General features: G+C 56.2%; 1 protein-coding gene across 4 annotated transcripts in view; it reads left to right on the top strand.

Annotated features, from left to right (window-relative positions):
* MYO1F (myosin IF) overlaps nt 1-19005 on the top strand; it is a 34202-nt gene that overhangs the window by 761 nt on the left and 14436 nt on the right. For 2 of the 4 annotated variants that reach the window (XM_047094507.1, XM_047094508.1), the window contains exons 1-15: nt 6057-7926; nt 8750-8887; nt 9340-9429; nt 9513-9607; nt 10023-10110; nt 10223-10312; nt 13676-13807; nt 13967-14098; nt 14301-14433; nt 14609-14805; nt 15492-15572; nt 15690-15776; nt 16598-16684; nt 17361-17528; nt 18229-18314. In XM_047094507.1, coding sequence (XP_046950463.1) covers nt 7816-7926; nt 8750-8887; nt 9340-9429; nt 9513-9607; nt 10023-10110; nt 10223-10312; nt 13676-13807; nt 13967-14098; nt 14301-14433; nt 14609-14805; nt 15492-15572; nt 15690-15776; nt 16598-16684; nt 17361-17528; nt 18229-18314 — 1715 coding nt within the window. In that variant the 5' untranslated portion in view covers nt 6057-7815. Of the gene's footprint in view, nt 1-6054; nt 7927-8749; nt 8888-9339; nt 9430-9512; nt 9608-10022; nt 10111-10222; nt 10313-13675; nt 13808-13966; nt 14099-14300; nt 14434-14608; nt 14806-15491; nt 15573-15689; nt 15777-16597; nt 16685-17360; nt 17529-18228; nt 18315-19005 lie in introns of those variants that run through there. The other 2 variants (XR_006964868.1, XM_047094509.1) reach the window with 2 other exon arrangements.

Raw genomic sequence — 19005 nt, forward strand, 5'->3', positions numbered from 1 at the left:
TTCCAAGCAAGTATGGCAGGGGACACCCTGCCGCCAGCCGCGTCACCACCTGGTGAGGCTGAGGTCTGGCGATGACTGCGGTGACAGGGTTCAGGAGACCGTCACTATCGTGGGTCTAGACCCAGCAGCCTCCTAACACACACGTAAAGAGAGAGCCCAGGCTGGCTCTAAGGTGTGCCCCCACCGCTCCACGCATCTGCAAGCCACTTCGACTTTCATTTTTTGTCACTCTGTCAACGACAGCATGTGGCTGGGACAGTCACCCAGCCAGCCGCTGCGGGCACCTGACCAAGGTGGAGGCAGGGTGGTGGGCCAGACGGCAGGGACTGCGTCCATCTGGGAGAGAGCCCCTCCTCGTTTCAGAAAGCCCGAGACGAACCGGGGGTCACTGGCCGAGGACCCCTCTGGGTGGCTCACCCACCAAAGTGGCAGCTTAGAGCCCCGGGCTTGGGATGGGAATTCCTCGAAGAAGGAGCCAAGCCAGGAAGGCTCGGGCGCTCGGATGGGGAGACGGAGATCAAAAGAACACAGGAAATGATTTGCTACTTGAAACAAATCCACCCCCTCGCAAGGAAGCTGTACAAAATGCTTAGTCAATGGTTTGCTCTCCTGGCGGGTTGCGGGAAGGGAGAAGCTCAACCCAAGAGGACCACGGAGGGGAAAACGGAGGGCAGACCCCATCCACGAGGCCAAAACTTCCATCCAGGGTGCCGACTGCTTCCTGGCGGGGGCGACGAGTGCCAGGAAGAGTGTGGAAGGAGTCAACGGAGCAGCGTTCTTCAAGTGCTTCCCCAAGCCACGCGCTGTGCCCTCGATGCAGTCCCCGTGGGCGATGCCCATTCATTGCTGTCGTTAGTGATGGCAGCCGGGGGAGGCGACTCTCGGTTGCCGTTGAATGATGGGTGGTGGGTGCCCGGGGAGGGTGATGGTGGTCATCGCCCACGGTCGTCGCAAGTTGGCGGTAACTGTGAGTCCTGTAGGCGCGGGTCGGCAGGGGCGATGGTTGCCGCCTGCCAGCCGGTGTTGATCTGTGGTTGGTGGCTGGTCGTCTTCAGGGCTGATCCGTGGAGTGACGGTAGTCGGTGGCCGCTCTTGCCCCGAGTGGGGCGGTGATGGCAGCACTTTTGGCTGTTGGCCGTCCGTTGCTGATTTTTGACGACCGCCCTGGCGATGGTGGTGTGGGAACGGCGGCCCTAGTGGAGGTTGGTCGTGTGTGGCCGTGGACGGCCAGTGCTGTGAGCGTGGCAGCGGCGGTGGCCGTGGCGGTGGCGACGGTAGGGAACTTGGCGGCGGGACCCGTTCCCTGTTCTGTGTGACGTTGACGGTGGGTGCCATGATTGAGGTTATCGGCAGTTTTTGTTTGACTGTGAGGGCAAAGGGGGTGAAGGCAGGAGCAGGTTATTCTCGGGGATGGTGATTCGGTGAGGGTGACGGTGGTTGTTTCTAAAGTGCAGACATAGGGGCGCCTGGGTGGCGCAGTCGGTTAAGCGTCCGACTTCAGCCAGGTCACGATCTCGCGGTCCGTGAGTTCGAGCCCCGCGTCGGGCTCTGGGCTGATGGCTCGGAGCCTGGAGCCTGTTTCCGATTCTGTGTCTCCCTCTCTCTCTGCCCCTCCCCCGTTCATGCTCTGTCTCTCTCTGTCCCAAAAATAAATAAACGTTGAAAAAAAAAAATTTAAAAAAATAAAGTGCAGACATAAAGCTGTACGTTATGTGGCTGCCGAGTCCACAGGCAGCAGCCGCGGGGATGGACAGAAATGGCCAGGGGCCCAAGAGAGAGTTCGGGTGGAAGACTGCAGAAGGACAAGAGTCCCCACCTGTCCCCAGAGGAGAAGGGCCTCCAGCTAGGCCAAATGGACACCGAGAGCCCTCCCCCCAAGGGAAGGGGGACCTCAAGAGCCTTTGGAGGCGAGCATGCTGTTTGCACGGTGCAGGGATGCAGGGTGTGACCCCAGAACCCCACCGAGTTTGGGGGAGGACAGGACCAAGGCTCCAGGGACACACCAGGGGCTGTGGCTGGGGGGCTGTGCTGCATGGCAATGTCATACCTCCTCCCTGCTGGCGACCACAGCTCACAGGACCCCAACGAGGAAGGAAATGGCTGTTTCGTTGTTCTCTCCTGTCTGAGGCTCTTCTCATCACCGCCCAGGAGCGGGGAGGCCAGAGCAGTTAGGGCGAGTTGCAAAAGCTCCCTCATCTAGCCCTTCCTCCTGGCCTTGTGCCCTGAGCCCGGGGGACTGGCCAGCTCGAGCCTGCCCCTGCCCCTGGCAGTGGTGAGAAAGGCTAGTGGGTCCGCTTCACACCCTTGGCCTCGCTGAATCCGTGCAGCTAGCCGCCCCGTGAGGTCAGTGTTCCCATTGTCCAGATGAGACAACGGAGGCAGGGAGATTAGGTGAATTGCCGCACGACCCAAAAGCGGCAGGGGATTTCAACCCCGTGACTCCTAAGGTCACGCTTTTAACAGCCCCCTTGACCTGCGATCTCTTGCTCCCCCCTACCCGATGAGGGGCTGCGAGGGTCTGGGGGTGCCTTCCCCCCACGTGCCCCAGGCTGCCCATCCCTCCAGCCTCATTTGGGCCTAAAACATCCATCCCAAAGAAGCTGGAAGCCATGCTCGTCCACCTTAGACTGGGGGGGAGTCTCTCTGAAGAACCTCCCACCTCCCCCCCAGCCCGGACTCTCTTTCACAAGAGCCCCATCGGGTTGAGTCATACTTAGCTTGTGGTCAACTGTGACCGCAACCTCTTCATTGCACCCCCACCCCCAAAGAAGGGACTTAGAAACACACTTGGTCCACGGAGACTTGGGAGCCACAGAGAGACGGGCACCCGTGACACAGGGCAAGCGACAGTCTCATCCCAGTGGTGTTTCACCCATTCATTCACTGACTCAACAAGCATCTATGGGCCAGCTCCCGTATCCTGTGTCAATCACTGATCACTTCCTCTACATGCTCCTGGGGTCGCCACCTGCCATTTTCCGAGGCATCTAGTGTATTTCTTCTCTGCACTGGCTCATTTACTCCCCTCAGACAACCCACGGAGGAGGTTTGTTATGGAACCCATATTACGGAGGGGAAAACTGAGGCTTGGAGCCGTGAAGTGGGCTCCCCAGGCCTCACACCCACCTGGTCCCACGCCAAAATTCTTGACCGTCCTTCCACACGCTGTACTCACCTGAGCAAAACTCTCTCTTCCTCCACTACAAACAACCCACAGATTTGTCACCGCGGGGGGCGGAGGGGGAGGCGGGTAGGAGTGGATCTGGGGGTTTCCAGTGCCCAGGGCAGGACACAGAGGGGGAAAATGTCAGTGGCTGCAAGAGGCAGAGGACCACTCAGCTGGATGGGGGAAGACGGAAGGGACAGGAAGAGGAACCGAGTCCTTGGGGCCAAGAGAGCCAGACACAGCCAGCATCAGGGCCTCTGACCTCAGAGCAAGGAAATGGTCTCGGGTCTCGCTCGGCCCAGCTTGAGGGGCCCAGGGGCCCAGAGACCAGGTTAACCCACTGGGGAAACCCTGGTCAGGACCAACCTTGTCTCTGATCTGAAAACACCGACCCCGGCCGCCTCTGACCCGGACTGGGCTAAGGGTAGCAGACAGCCTCTCCAGTCCTCTTCAAGCTCCTCCCTTCCTGCTGTGTGGCCCTGGGGAGGACAGCTAACCTTTCTGTGCTGTAGTTTCCTCTTCCACAAAGCGGGCCCGGTCATAGTACTGACCTCAGCATGTGCAGGACGGTTCAGTGAGATCGTTCACGGAAAAAGCCTAGCCCACAGTGCGGCACACGGTAAACCCCAGTGGGGTGTTCGCTATTGTTTCCATAGTTACCACCCAAAACCCCACTCCTCGGAGGTCTTCAGAGAGAGGATCCACTTCCTGTACCCCCCGTACATCCCCACCCACTCACTTCCCCACCCACTGCTGGCTCAGAGAAAGAGTAGGCCTCCCCCCAGCTCCGCCTGTGGCCCCTGAATGACACCAGTCCGTGAATAATACCCCTTTGCTCCCCGATTTCATCCTCTCTCCTCGCCAATGCACTCGGGTCTCCCATCTTCAAAACGGGAAACATGCCCGCTGGCCCCACGGCTCCCCACGGCCTCTTGCCCTCTTCCCCTTCTCAGCCAGACTGTCTGAGAGCCGTCCTCGCTCCCCCGTCTACACCTCCTGACCTCGCGATCTGACTGCTGAATGAGGTCACCGGCACTCTCCAGGGGGCCCCTCTGTCTCCGGTGAGCTCGGGCACTCTTTGGTAGCATGACTCCCTGTTTCTGCCAACTCGCCCTTGTCATCTCCGGGTCTCACCTGCCCCGGGTGCCTCCAACCTCCCAGCTAAGGCCCTGCTCAGCCCCTGTCTTAGGCACCCTCTCTGACCCCCGCACAATGCAGCTGGCACAACTCTGTCCTCCCCACCGCCCCGCCCACAGCACCCCGGGGTTCCTAGTGCATCACGGCCAGCACCCCCTTCTTATATTATATATATATATATAATATTATTATATATATATAATATTATATATATATATAATATTATTATATATATTAATTAATATATAATATAATATAATAATATATAATGTTTGTTATAATATATAATATATAATATAATATAATATAATATATAATATAATATATATAATAATATAATATATATTATATATATTATATATATTATAACAAACATTATTATATATTATTATATTATATTATATATTATATATATTATATACAACAAACATTATTATATATTATATTATATATTAATTAATATATATATTATATATATATATATTATATATATAATATATATATAAATATATTTTAACAAACATCATGGCAGGCCCCCCCCCTTGAAGCCCTGAAATGAAATCCACAGACAGGAGCGCCTGGGTGGCTCAGCCAGTTAGGCGTCCGACTCTTGATTTTGGCTCAGGTCACGATCTCACAGCTCGTGGGTTCGAGCCCCGCATTGGGTTCTGCACTGACCGTGCCGAGCCTGCTTGGGATCCTCTCTCCCCCTCTCTCTCTGCCCCTCCCCTGCTTGTGCTGGCTCTCTGTCAAAATAAATAAATAAAGTTTAAAAAGTAAAGAAAAGAAATTCACAGGCAGTGAAACACACTGACTCCCATCCTTCCAAAAATAGTTCACGTGAGGGACGCCTGGCTGGTTCAGGCAGTAGAGCATGTGACTCTTGATCTCAGCGTCATGAGTTCAAGCCCCACGTTGGGTGTGGAGCCTACTTAATCAAAAGTAAACAAATCATAATAATCAATGCGATCTCCTAGAATGCGAAGTCATTTGCACTCTCTAGATGCACATAGAGAGGAAAAGCGCTCAGGCCAGTGGCCCACAGCCGAGCACCCGGAGCCACCAGGGATTCACACGGGGACCCAGGTCTATCTCAGTGAGCGGACGGCCCCACTCACAGGCTGATGTCAAGGGACGTATCGGCCACACTAACACCACAAGAGTTCGAGCCCCGCGTCGGGCTCTGTGCTGACAGCTCAGAGCCTGGAGCCTGCTTGGGATTCTGGGTCTCCCTCTCTCTCTGCCCCTCCCCTGCTCACACTCTGTCTCTCTCTCTCTCAAAAATAAACATCAAGGTTTTTTTTTTTTCTTACTGCTGAACAAGTCTTAGTGAAATCTGAATGAAACTAAAATCCCCCTTGACACAGGGTAGTTGCATTGCTGGAAGATGCCGAGGCAAAAAAAATACATCTATTTTCTGTCTACGCATAAGATAGAAGTTGGCTCTACATCCCAGTGGTTACTAACAGTTACATCGCGTGCATGAGCGTCTGGTGGGGAGCAGTGGGGGCTCTGATCAGGGCGATTATTTGTGTGCACATTGGTAGCTGCAGCCCGCTTATAATGCCAGCCAGTCTCCATCCCCAGGACAATCAAAAATGCTCCCCAATTCTTTTTTCATTTTTTAAGGTTCATTTATTTTTGAGAGACAGAGACAGCACACGTGAGCACAGCAGGGGCCGAGAGAGAGGGAGATAGAGGATGTGAAGCAGGCTCTGAGCTGTCAGCACAGAGCCCGATACGGGACTCAGTCTCACAAACCGTGAGATCATGACCTGAGCCAAAGTCGGACGCTTAACCGACTGAGCCACCCAGGCCGCCCCATTTGCTCCCACAACTCTTAAAGTGTCCCCAAGAGCAGCAGGGCCCTGCTGAGAACGCTCCAAGCTGCTGACGATGAAGTCTGAGTTCCTTGGCTTGGCATTCAAGGCCCTTCAGCACCTGGCCCTGGTTGACTTCCCCTCCATTCATCCACTCGTTCTTTCAAAAGAGCCCCGAGGCCGGGTTCAGCCCGGCATTTGCCCGAGCCCCTGCCCTCGGGAGCTTCCACACCCGAAGATGTGGCCAGTGTGCAGGATGTCCAGAGCGGGGACAGGGCTGTGGTGAGGGACACCCGGGGAGCTGCGGGGATCCTCAGCGTGGCCTGGGGTCAGGGAGGCCTTCTCACAGGAAATGTCACCTGAGCCAAGTGTAAAGGCACCCACCAGGCAGGAAGGATGCTCTGAGCAGAGGCCTGGGCAACAGCACAGCTTAGAGGCACTGAGGTTAGGGACCAAAGGAGGTTCACCCGGGGGGGGGGGGGGCAGGTCACCAGCACGCAGTAGGCGCGCCAGAATCCTTCGTGGACCAGATGGATGGGAGAGTGACGGGAAGCCACAGACAGGTTTTCAGCCGCAGAGCAGAGCGGGGAGACCAGACGTGCCATATGAAACTCCCACTCTGACCACTGACCTCAGACTGGAAGCAGCGAGGGGAGTTCAAGCCCAAAGCCCCCCCCCCCCCCCCCCCGCACTCCCTCCTCCGCTCTCAGCTCCTGCTTCTCTGCACCTTGGCCTGGCTACTTCGCCCTGCCTGCTGCAGCTTTTCTCCCAGCTCCTGAGCAAAGCCCTTCCCGAACTCAAGTCCCACCCAAACAGCCCCTGGGGCCGAGCCACTCGTGCGTGTGGATGCAAGCGCCTGGCCTTTGCTCTCAGGCGGAGCCCACGGTGGGTGCAATCCCACACCCCTGGAAACAATGTAGCTATGTCCGTAGTCAAGCCTCAGGCACTTGCCAAGCCTCCGGGCCTAGAGCCCCCTGAGCTGCCGTGAGGGTGGCGGGCTTTGCCCCTGGCCTCCCAGCTTCGGGCCCGTCCTAGGTGCTTGTGGAATGTCAGTTCTGCCCCCGGGGCCCATCCTCACAACCGCGTGCGTTGCAGAGGAGCACGGGGCCCCTCGCGCCACGCCGGTTTTGGAACCCCAGAGCAGTTCCTCCGTCACATCAGCCTTGAAAGTGGGCATGCTGCTGCCATTTTAGGGATGGGGCCACTGAGGCTCAGAGCGGTGTTGGATCACCCAGCCGGGATTAGAGCCCAGATCTACCCCCCACCAAGAACCGGGCTCCTTTACTGCCTGTGGCATCCATCGGTGAACCCCGCTCTGGCTGATGGCATGTCCAGGATCTGACCTCGCACTTCCCCTGCGCAGGAACCCCCCAGTGTCCCCGGGAGAGACTGTGGCCCCTCACCCACCTCTGCCCTACAGCGGCCACACGACAGTGACCCTCCTGCTTGATCCCTTCCTGCGTCTCCCCTCTCCCTTCCCTGGAACCTGCCTGGCAAAACACGGGTCCTCTTTGAAGACTTGATTTTGATTCCCAGCATCCTTTGCTCTTGGGGTTCCCCCGCCTCCCCCCGCCGCCAAATCTGGATTTCTTTCTCTGCCCTCGTTCCTTGCTCCTCCATCGGGTCATTCCTGCCAGAGCTGAGAAAGGGCTCAGTCCCAGGCCCTGCCCTCCAAGAGCTCCTGGTCGGGGCATGAGGGGCTTCCTGGAGGAAGGGGGCATCTTATCCAGGCATGAGCGCACCTGCCGGGGAAGCTCCAGGCCGCCATCACTCACCGGTCTGCCAGACTCCTCCACGGCAGGGGTACGCTGAGCCTCGAGTGCACCTGAGACAGCCAGTATGTTGAAGTGTCCAAGGCACCGGATGAGTTCAGTCAGGCTGAAAAGGGAAAACGTTCCAGGCAAGCTTCCTGGAGGAGGGGTCTTTTGGGGGAGACTCTATCTGAGTCCTCTCCCTGGGGCTGAAAGAAAGTCTCACCTGATTGAAAAAAAAAAAAAAAACTGAGGAAGGAAATGAGAAGGGAAAGCTGTGGGGGCAGAGGAACAGGCTCGTGGCTGGGCACAGAGGGCAGAGGTCACGGATGTGACAGGCTAGCGTGCATGACCATGAGAGAGGAGGAGGAGAGTGGGAGGAAGGAGGCCACCTAGGGGTGGAAGGGGTGGGCAGCGGGTCAAATGCCCTGGAGAAGTCAGGGACTCAGCCTGGGCCTGGGCCGGGAGAGGGGGCTGGAGAAGCGAGGGGCAGGAAGTCTGAAGAAGTGAGAAGGAGGGCGAGGCCCCCGCCCCCCTGCCCAGCAAGCCTCCCCCCACTCCCGACTTCCCCCCTGCAACAGCTGCCTGGCACCAGGGTCCCCTCCATGACAGTGCCACACCAGGTGGAGGGACCGAGAACAGAGCCCCCCTCCTTGGGGGCAGGAGCCTGCTCTCGACCTCGCCTGCCTCTCCTGGTGTCCCCTAAGTGGGGAAGGACGCAGGCAGGTGGCCGAGGTGCAGAGTCAGAAGCTGGTGACGGAGGCCAGCCGGGCGGGGGGCACGGAGGCGTCACACCCCCCTGCCCACCCCCCTGCCCCCCCCCGCCGCGTCCCCTCTGCAGGGGCTCACCCCCGCCTGGCCACCCCCCACCCCAGGGCAGCAAGGAGCGCTTCCACTGGCAGAGCCACAACGTGAAGCAGAGCGGCGTGGACGACATGGTGCTGTTGCCACAGATCACCGAGGACGCCATCGTGGGCAACCTCCGCAAGCGCTTCATGGACGACTACATCTTTGTACCCTGGGCCCCGGGCGGGGGCGGGCAGAAGACGGCGACAGGGGCGGGAGGGTGACCGACGGGCGGGCGGACCGGACGGACGGAGGAGGGGTGGGAAGAGTGGCAGGGGGACGGGAGCACAGAGGGGACCGACAGACGCCAGGGCAAACGATCAGAGCGGGGGGATGGGCTGGGAGCGCGCCGGGTCGGGGGAGGGGACACAGGCCGCGACAGCGGGGCTCTGGCCCCCACTACCCCCTCTGCCCTGGGTAGCTCAGCCGCAGCGCGTCTCCCCTTTCCGGACCCAGGCCTGTCTTCCCCCGGGTCCCAGAGCACGTCTCCGTAGCCCCATCTCTTCCTCTGAGCAAGGGGGCTCTGGAGGCCGCAGGGGCTTAGGATTAAGGGACAGGGGCGCAGGGGGAGCCAAGCCAGCCCGGCCACTGCACCGCCCTTAACCACACCACACCCCAGACCTACATCGGCTCTGTGCTCATCTCCGTAAACCCCTTCAAGCAGATGCCTTACTTCACCGACCGCGAGATCGACCTCTACCAGGGCGCGGTGAGGCTGGGGCCGGTGGGGGAGGCGCAGCCCCAGGACCCCTGGCCCCCAGCGCCTCGCTCAGGCCTGACCTTCTCCCCCAGGCTCAGTACGAGAATCCCCCGCACATCTATGCCCTCACGGACAACATGTACCGGAACATGCTCATTGACTGTGAGAACCAGTGTGTCATCATCAGGTATGGGGGTGGGGGGGTGGGACCGCGGTGCCCATAAACTTCCTGCCCAGGCCCCACAACAGCCTCGCCAGCCCCGAGGAGGTTTGCTCAGAGCTCCTGATCCAAACGGGACCTTGCCGTCCCCCCTTGCCCCTGGTCCCGCTTCACTTTGTCACCAGCGGACCCAGGATATATTTATTTATTCATTATGTTATTGTCTGTCGGCGCATTCTAAATGTCAGCTCTGAGACGGCAGGGATGTTTCTCTGTTTTTTCACTATTGCTTCCCCGGAATCTGATATGGTGCCTGGCACACGGTAGGGAATGAATGAATGAATGAATGAGCAGGCACCAGAAAGGGTACTTATTCCCCCCCCAACCCCCCCTTCCTGCTGGCTGCTAATCATTCTCTCCCTCACCCCCCCCCCCCCCCCAGTGGAGAGAGTGGAGCAGGGAAGACCGTGGCAGCCAAATACATCATGGGCTACATCTCCAAGGTCTCCGGCGGGGGCCAGAAGGTCCAGGTGAGGGGAGAGTGGAAGGATGGGCCGGGTCTCCCCTCGCGCACAGTAATGAACCCCCAGGACCGCCTACCTCATCCTGACCTCTTCCACCTCCACCCGCCTCTGCCCGCAGCACGTGAAGGATATAATCCTGCAGTCAAACCCACTGCTAGAGGCCTTCGGCAATGCCAAGACCGTGCGCAACAACAATTCCAGCCGCTTTGTGAGTCCGCAGCCCTGCTTTGGAGCAAGGGCTCCCTCCGCACACGCACACGCACACGCACACGCACACGCACACGCACACGCACACGCACACGCACACGCACACGCACACGCACACGCACACGCACACGCGTATTCCCAGCAATAGAGGAACTACCTGCTCCTGGATGGGAGACTCACTTCCTGCCTATGGTCCATCTGAAAAAGATTCCCCCGTCAGCTGAACTGTAGTGGCCTTGACTTCCTTGACTTGTCTGTGTAACATTCTTCCATATTTCCTTGGCTGCAATCATGCTACGTCCGTTCCTATTCACATTTCAGTTCCCGATTTATTCTCTCATCCGTTGTTTCTTTTAACAAATCGTTCTTGGGCTTCTTCCTTCTGTCAGGTGTTACGCTGAGCCTAACAGAAGACAGAATAGGTCAACGGATCTGGAGTTATGGTCTGATTCTATCACTATTTAGATTTGTGGGCTGGACCAAAAAAAAACAAAAAAACAAAAAAACAGTGTAACTTCCTGAAGCTCCTGTTTTCTCATCCATAAAATGGAGATGGTGTTAATATCCATCTCACAGATCTCAATAATTCCTTCATATGAAAATGATTTAATAAATTCCATATGGTAATACAATTTATTTTATTCCCCTAAATATTATTAACTATATTTTTTCTAACATTCTTTTTTAAGATTTTTTAATTTGGGGAGAGGGTGCCTGGGTGGCTCGGTTAAGCGTCTGACTCTGGATTTCGGCCCAGGTCATGATCTCATAGTTCGTGAGTTCGAGCCCTGCATCAGACTCTGTGCTGACAGCTCAGAGCTCACTTGTGTTGTCTCTCTCTGTCCACCCCTCTCATCTCTCTCTCAAAATAAATATTTTTTTAAAAATCGTATGGCTGGGGCACCTGGGTGGCTCAGTCAGTTGAGCATCCGACTTCAGCTCAGGTCATGATCTCGCAGTTCACGAGTTCAAGCCCTGAGTCAGGTTCTGTGCTAACAGCTCAGAGCCTGGAGCCTGTTTCGGATTCTGTGTCTCCCCCTCTCCCTGCCCCTCCCCTGCTTGTGCTCTCTCTCTCTCAAAAGTAAATGAACATGAAAACATTTTTTTTAATAAAAATAAAATAAAATATAAATCTTATGGCTTAGGATTTTTTTAAATGAAGATTTTTTTTTTTATTTTAAGCAATCTCTACGTCCAACATGGGGCTCGATCTCACAACCCCAAGATCAAGAGTTGCACGCTCTACCAAATGAGCCAGCCAAGCGCCCCTATTTTCTAACATTTTTATCATGTAATTATATTTGAAGTATTTTCCTCAACGTTTATTATTAAAAATCTCAAATACACAGAAAAATGGGGAGAATTGCATAGCGAATACCTGCTGCCCACCTCCCAGGTTCTGTTGTTAACATTTTGCTATACTTACTTTATCATGTCTCCATCCATTCATTTTTTTTTTTTTAAGTAAGCTCCGCACTCAATGCGGGGCTTGAACTCATGACCTGAGATTAAGAGTCGCGTGCTCCATCGACTGAGCCTGCCAGGCGCCCCTGTTCATCTTTTTTTTTTTTTTTTTGATGAGCTACAAAGTAAACTGCAGACACCATACTTTCTGCTCCCCCCTCCACACGTCAGCACGCAGATCATTAATGATAATCCAATATAAATTTCCAGTGCTCTTCCATTTCATTTATTTATCTATTTAGAAGGGGTGGGGGAGAGAGAAAGAGAGAACAAGCATGGGAAGGACAGAGAGAGAATCCCAAGCAGGCTCCGCACTGTCAGTGTGGAGCCCGATACAGGCCTCAAACTCACAAACCACGAGCTCATGACCTCAGCTGAAACCAAGAGTCTGACGCTTAACCGACTGAGCCATACAGGCGCCCCGATTTCTTTTATTTTTTTTTTCTTTGATTTCTTTCAAAGTAAAATTTGCATATAGCAGAACACATTAAAGCGGATCATGCACAGAGTTTGGAAAAATGTGTGCATCTGTACAACCACAGCCCTATCAACATACAGAACATCACCATCACTCCAGAAAGTTCCCTCCCTTTTTCGGTCAGTCTCTGTTCCCACCTCACCCCAGAAGCAACCACTTCTCTGGGTCTTTTTATTTTTTTATTTTTTATTTTTTATTTTATTTATTTTTTTTTTCAATGTTTATTTATTTTTGGGACAGAGAGAGACAGAGCATGAACGGGGGAGGGGCAGAGAGAGAGGGAGACACAGAATCGGAAACAGGCTCCAGGCTCCGAGCCATCAGCCCAGAGCCTGACGCGGGGCTCCAACTCACGGACCGCGAGATCGTGACCTGGCCGAAGTCGGACGCCTAACCGACTGCGCCACCCAGGCGCCCCTTTTTATTTTTTTTTAACAAGAGATTAGTTTCGACTGTTCTAGAACTTTATATAACTGGAAATCGCACCGTATGTGTTTTCAAAGTACTGATACACACAAAAACATGGCTGAACCTCAAGAACACAATCATGTTTTATTTTGCATATAATATTATGTAATATATATGTTATATATTATATGTTATAGATACATAAGAACACAATTATGTTTTATATGGCATATTATATTATGTATATGTTATATATGTTATATATTATGTGTTATAGATACATAATACATATATTACATATATAAGAATGCAATCATGTTTTATGTTGCATATTATGTAATATAGGTTATGTGTTATATATGTCATATATTACATATGTTATATATTATACATATGTGTAGATATATTACATCATATGTTACATATATTACAATATTATTTAGTATACAACAGAACAGAATGGGTATATGTCACGTATTACAGGTGTCTGGGTAGCGCTATGATGTAATGTGTATCATCATTGCATGGAAGCGACAGAAAGGAGAAGTAAGGGGGCTTCTCTGCCCTCCAACCTTTGCCCAGAGTAGAACCCAGAGGTTGGCAGAGGCCAAAGAAGGGGCTGTGGAGGCTTTGCTCTGGGCTCAGGGACAACACGGGAGAGACACCCAGGATCACTGAAACTAGCAACATCCCCCAGGAACGTGGAGGCCTCTGTGTTGTGATAGAAGACCTGGGAAACTGGTCAATAAAGTGAGGTACTTCTATGTGCCTGGCACAGGGCTGGATGCCCAGGTGTGGACTTGAGTCAGCCGAGAAGGAGCAGCTTAAACAAAGGCGGGAGGGAAGGAGCTGATGCAAAGTCAGTAAGTGGGAGTGGAGAGCAGAGTTGAGGTCACATGGGCAAGAGGGTTCAAGAGGCCAGGCTCCTAAGGCCCATCCTCAACTCCTCCCCCACCCCTCCCCCACCGGCACCACCGGGACCCTGGGGGTCTAACGTGTCTCTCTCGGCTTCAGGGCAAGTACTTTGAGATCCAGTTCAGCCGAGGCGGGGAGCCAGATGGGGGCAAGATCTCCAACTTCCTGCTAGAGAAATCCCGTGTGGTCATGCAGAACGAAAACGAGAGGAACTTCCACATCTATTACCAGGTGCTGGGAAAGGGGCCGTGAGATCGGGGCAGGGGGAGAGCCCAAGGGGAGATGGGGGGGGGGAAGGTCGGTGCCCAGGAGCCCGTGACAGTGAGGACTGGGGGGGCACGGGGGCTGCGCAGTCCCACGTCAGATGCATGAGCATTGCTCACCCCCCAGCTGCTGGAAGGAGCCTCCCAGGAGCAGCGGCAGAACCTGGGGCTCATGACCCCCGAGTACTATTACTACCTCCAGTCGGACACCTACAAGGTGGATGGCACCGATGACCGGAGTGACTTCAGTGAGACTCTGGTGAGCAGTGACCACCACACTAGGAAACCGAGGCCCAGAGCGGGGCAGGGACTTGCCTCAAGTCACACAGCAAGCGGGTGAAACAGGCAGGACAGGGATCCCGGTGTCCTGACTCCGTGCTGTGGCCCCAGCAGCCTAACCCAGGAGGGCAGGGCGGAGGTGGGGATCCGTGGCACAGGCCCTGTCCCTGTTGTGCCCGCAGAATGCCATGCAGGTCATTGGGATCCCACCCAACGTCCAGCAGCTGGTCCTACAGCTTGTGGCCGGGATCCTGCACCTGGGAAACATCAGCTTCTGTGAAGACGGGAATTACGCCCGGGTGGAGAGTGTGGACCGTGAGTGTGGGTTCCGGGGACGGTGGGGCCGAGGCGTGAACCGCTTCCTCCTAGTTCGACCCCAGGAGGGTCAGAGCCCACGAGGACAGTATCTGAGTCACTGGGCCAAATGGGGAGTGCCAGAAGCATCGCAGGAGGCCCAAGGGCTTAACTGGCCGCCCCCTCCGCCCGGCAGTGCTGGCCTTTCCCGCCTACCTGCTGGGCATCGACAGCGGGCGGCTGCAGGAGAAGCTGACCAGCCGCAAGATGGACAGCCGCTGGGGCGGGCGCAGCGAGTCCATCGATGTGACCCTCAACGTGGAGCAGGCGGTCTACACCCGCGACGCCCTGGCCAAGGGGCTCTACGCCCGGCTCTTCGACTTTCTCGTGGAGGTAAGAGGCGCCGGGGCCAGGCAGGGGGAGAGGTGCTGCCCCAGAGCAACCTGGGCTTGGACCGACCAAGTGGGGAAGGCAGGTTTGACTGTCACCAGCCATCAGAGTCATCAAGCAGGGGCAGGAGCCAGTCGGATGGATGGCGTGGGCAGAGGCTCCTCCTGGCCGAGCCCAGGAGGGAGGGGGCTGCTGGAACCATCCAGGCCTGCACAGTGGGGGTGGAGACGGGTGGGGGCATCTGAGAGGCACGAGGGGGCTATCAGAGGGACAAAGTGATGGACTGGATGGGAGCGACAGGAACAGGACGTGTCAAGGCCAGGAATGGTGACAATACTGTAGTAGCCAACATTATGACACTTAGTCTATGCCAGGTACGGTTCTCAGTGTTCCTACACGCACCAATTTAATTCCTGTATAAAGCCCTGCAGGGTAGTTGCCATTATTAACCCATTTTAACGATGAGAAAATAGAGGTGCAGAATGGTCAAGGGCCAAAGCCAGTTCGCAAGGTAGGAACCCGGATGTTCTGACACCTGGGTTTCTCATGTTGGGGGGGGGGGGTGCCGCACACAGAGCTGGAGAAGGCGGGAGAGGAACAGGTATGAGGGGACATAGCCTGTGAACGTGGCTAGGAGCGCAAGAGAGCGGCACGCTGGCACTCACCTGCTGTCCCCACCCACATTACAGGCCATCAACCGTGCTATGCAGAAGCCCCAGGAGGAATACAGTATTGGTGTGCTTGACATCTATGGCTTCGAGATCTTCCAGGTTCGGCCTCTGCTCCCCACCCCCCTACCCCCCCCCCCACGCCTTGGCTGGCCCAGTGGTCCCAGGAGCCTCCAGCATCAGGTCCCTGAAGGCAGCACCCTTTGCCTCCCTTGGCAGAAAAATGGCTTCGAGCAGTTCTGCATCAACTTTGTCAACGAGAAGCTGCAGCAAATCTTTATCGAACTCACCCTGAAAGCCGAGCAGGTGGCCAGGGGCCAGGGGACACTGGGGGTGGGGGCGGGGACAGCCAGGTGGCCAGGGGACACTGGGGGTGGGGGCGGGACCATGAAGGTTGCCGAGGAACCAGGGGACCCTCCCCCCTCCAGCCCCCATTCCCACCTCTCTCTCTGCTGAGCTCTCCAGCCCCCCCCCCCATGAAATCTCCTTTGGAAGAGGTTTTCTGCCTCTTTAACGTTCACAAGGGCTGGGGAACACCCTCCTCGTCCGTTCCTCCAACGATTATCTATTGAGACCCTGCTGTGTGCCAGACACTGTTTGCAGTGCTGGGAAGACTGCCGTGCAGGAGATGAACAAAAATCCCTGCTGTTTTCATCCTGCCCATCCTGCAGAAGCAGAGCCTGAGACAAGGATTCAGGGCAAATATCAGGCGAGGAGAGAGGAAGTGAAAGACTCACTTAAAAAAGAAAAGGGGGGGGGGGACAGAATAGGATATGATGATGAGTGGGTTATGCTGCAGGCAGTTGGGGCCAATTTCTGCTGAGCCCTGGGGGACACTGTAGCGCAGACCTCAGAGGTGGTCCACCCCAGGAGCCACGGAGCCAGGATATTTATGAACCGGCTCCTATCTGTCTGCGGCTAAGGGCTGCCAGGGGGAGAAGTTCCAGCCTGCCTCACACAGGGCCACAGACTTTGTTACTGGAGACGGCCCTACGTGGTGAGATGGGGAGATATGGGAACACCCACCACACCTCCTTCACCCACCTTGTGAAAGCATGCGTTCTAGAAACATACACACCCTCTGCCCAGACACCCATCCCCACCCCCGCCCCCTGTGCCTCCCCCAGGAGGAGTACGTACAGGAGGGCATCCGCTGGACCCCCATCCAGTATTTCAACAACAAAATCGTCTGCGACCTCATTGAAAACAAGCTGGTGAGGACTGGGTCAGCTTTGCGGGTCCGGGTCTTGCCGGGCCTGGAGCCAGGCCTGGGAGAGGGGAGGGGGGATTCGGGCCCCCTGTTCCCCGCTGGGGGACAGATGGAGGAGCACACTGAAATATCCCATCAGCCACCTCATCCACTCACTCTGCCCACCTGCTTGCATTTCACTTGTTCACTCAACGAACCTTCCGCCCCAGGGGCCCTGGGGGGCTCAGTCGGTTAAGCATCTGACTCTTGATTTCAGCTCAGGTCATGATGTCACAGTTCATGAGTTTGAGCCGCATGTGCTCTGTGCTGACGGTGTGGAGCCTGCTTGGGATTATCTCTCCCTTCCCTTCTCTTCTCTCTCTCTCTCAAAATAAATAAACTTTAAAAACAAAACAAAACGCCTTCCCCATGGCAACCTGCTCAGAGACAGAGGAAGGGGTCAGGCTGACAGGTCCCCCACCAGGTCATCCCAGTCTGGGAGAAGGGGCGAGGATCCCCGGTGGGGTTCCTCACCCCGTCCTGCCCCCCCCCCCAGCTAACCTCCACAGCCACTCCCCACCCCCCACTTTTGCTCTTGTATGTGGAAGCCCCGCCTCCTCCACTCCCTCCGCGATCAGGGGAGCCGGATGGGGGCAGGGCCCCGCCAGGCTGAGCCACCCGCCCGCCTCCCCCACCCGCAGAGCCCCCCGGGCATCATGAGCGTCCTGGACGACGTGTGCGCCACCATGCACGCCACGGGCGGCGGCGCCGACCAGACCCTGCTCCAGAAGCTGCAGGCGGCAGTGGGCACCCACGAGCACTTCAACAGCTGGAGCTCGGGCTTCGTCATCCACCACTACGCGGGCAAGGTGCGCGGTGCCCCGCCCCGGCCGGCCGCAGCCTCCCAGCCCCCTGGTGAAAGGAGCCTGCAGGGAACCCCCGGTCAGAGCTGCAGAACTCCAGCGACCCCCTTCTCCACCCCTCCCACGCACCCCCAGGAACTGGCCTGGGTCCCCCACCGCGTTCCTTCAGCCAGACCTGCAGAAACCCACTGCCCCCCCCACCCCGACCAAGGTCACAGCTCTCCTTACTCCCAGCGCAGCTCCCACTAACAGGGCGGAAACTCCCTCCCATTGACCCCACGTTGTGCGCCAGACCCTCCCCCCCAATCTGAGCTGCAAACCCCACTAACCCCTGACCCAGGACACGGCCTTCCAACTCAAACTCTTAAGGCCTACGCGGCAAGCCGCTACCCTCCAAAATGGGCTGGAGCCCCCTCCGGACCCCTACCCAAGACTCTAGAAATCCGCTGGCCTCTGACCCTGGCCACGGTCTTCCACCCCGCAATTGACAGGACTACAGACTCTCCCACTGACCTTCGGTGGTCAGCGGACACCCCCAGGGACCCCCTGCCCAGGCTGGAGCCCCCTGCCCCTTATTGTGAACTATAGGTACCCCCCGATCCTGTCAGCCCAGAGCAGGCCCCCACAGGACCCCTGACCGCCTGGGCTGTAAGCAGCACCCCTCGGGTCTCAGCCCCGCATTCCCCCCAACCCTGTCTCCCTCCAGGTCTCCTACGATGTTAACGGCTTCTGCGAGAGGAACCGGGACGTCCTGTTCTCTGACCTCATAGAGCTGATGCAGACCAGTGAGCAGTGAGTGACCTCCGGGGACACATCCTCCTAGGGATTGTGGGGAGGCTGGGGACCACTCTGTCTTCCCCAGAGCTCCCATCACGCCGCAGACTTTGTGAGTGTGGCTGTCCACAGGGACGGTGTTTCTAGTGACTGGTTAGCCCCCCGAGGCCCACAGGAAGAAGTGAGGAAAGCCCTCAGAGCTCCTTCTGGCCCATCCAGTGCTCCCCTGCGCCAACCCAATCCATGTGGGGTGTGGACGGTTTCCCCGGTTACACCGTGAGAACACAGCACGCCCCGCATTTTTCCGTGTTAACACATATGGACCCATGGCTCCCATCTCCCTGACCGAAGCTGCATGCCGGCGTCCATTTTTTGCCTTTTTAACCTCAAAAATTTGTCCAGGCTCTGCTGTGTGCCAGGCACGATTTGAACCTGTGGGGACGGAGGACCGGACAGGTCGGAGAACACGGCTGCTCTCACTGAGTGGAGAGCCACGCGAGGAGACAGGTGTTGAACTAGGGAAAAAAAAGGCAAATAGAATATAGTGTCGCATGAGAGTCGTAAGACAGCGGTCCGTAAAAGGCTGAAATTATGGCTCCTGAACACCCTTGGAGCTGCCTACAAATGCGGCACCTCAGACCCCACCCCACACCCACTAAATCAGAATCTGCGTTTCAACGTGACGCCCCTGATGCCTCCTCGAGAGCCA

Source organism: Lynx rufus, unplaced genomic scaffold, assembly GCF_022079265.1.
Source record: "Lynx rufus isolate CCGP_SWC_20201006 ecotype Redwood Valley unplaced genomic scaffold, mLynRuf1.p SCAF_4, whole genome shotgun sequence".
NCBI lineage: Eukaryota > Metazoa > Chordata > Mammalia > Carnivora > Felidae > Lynx > Lynx rufus.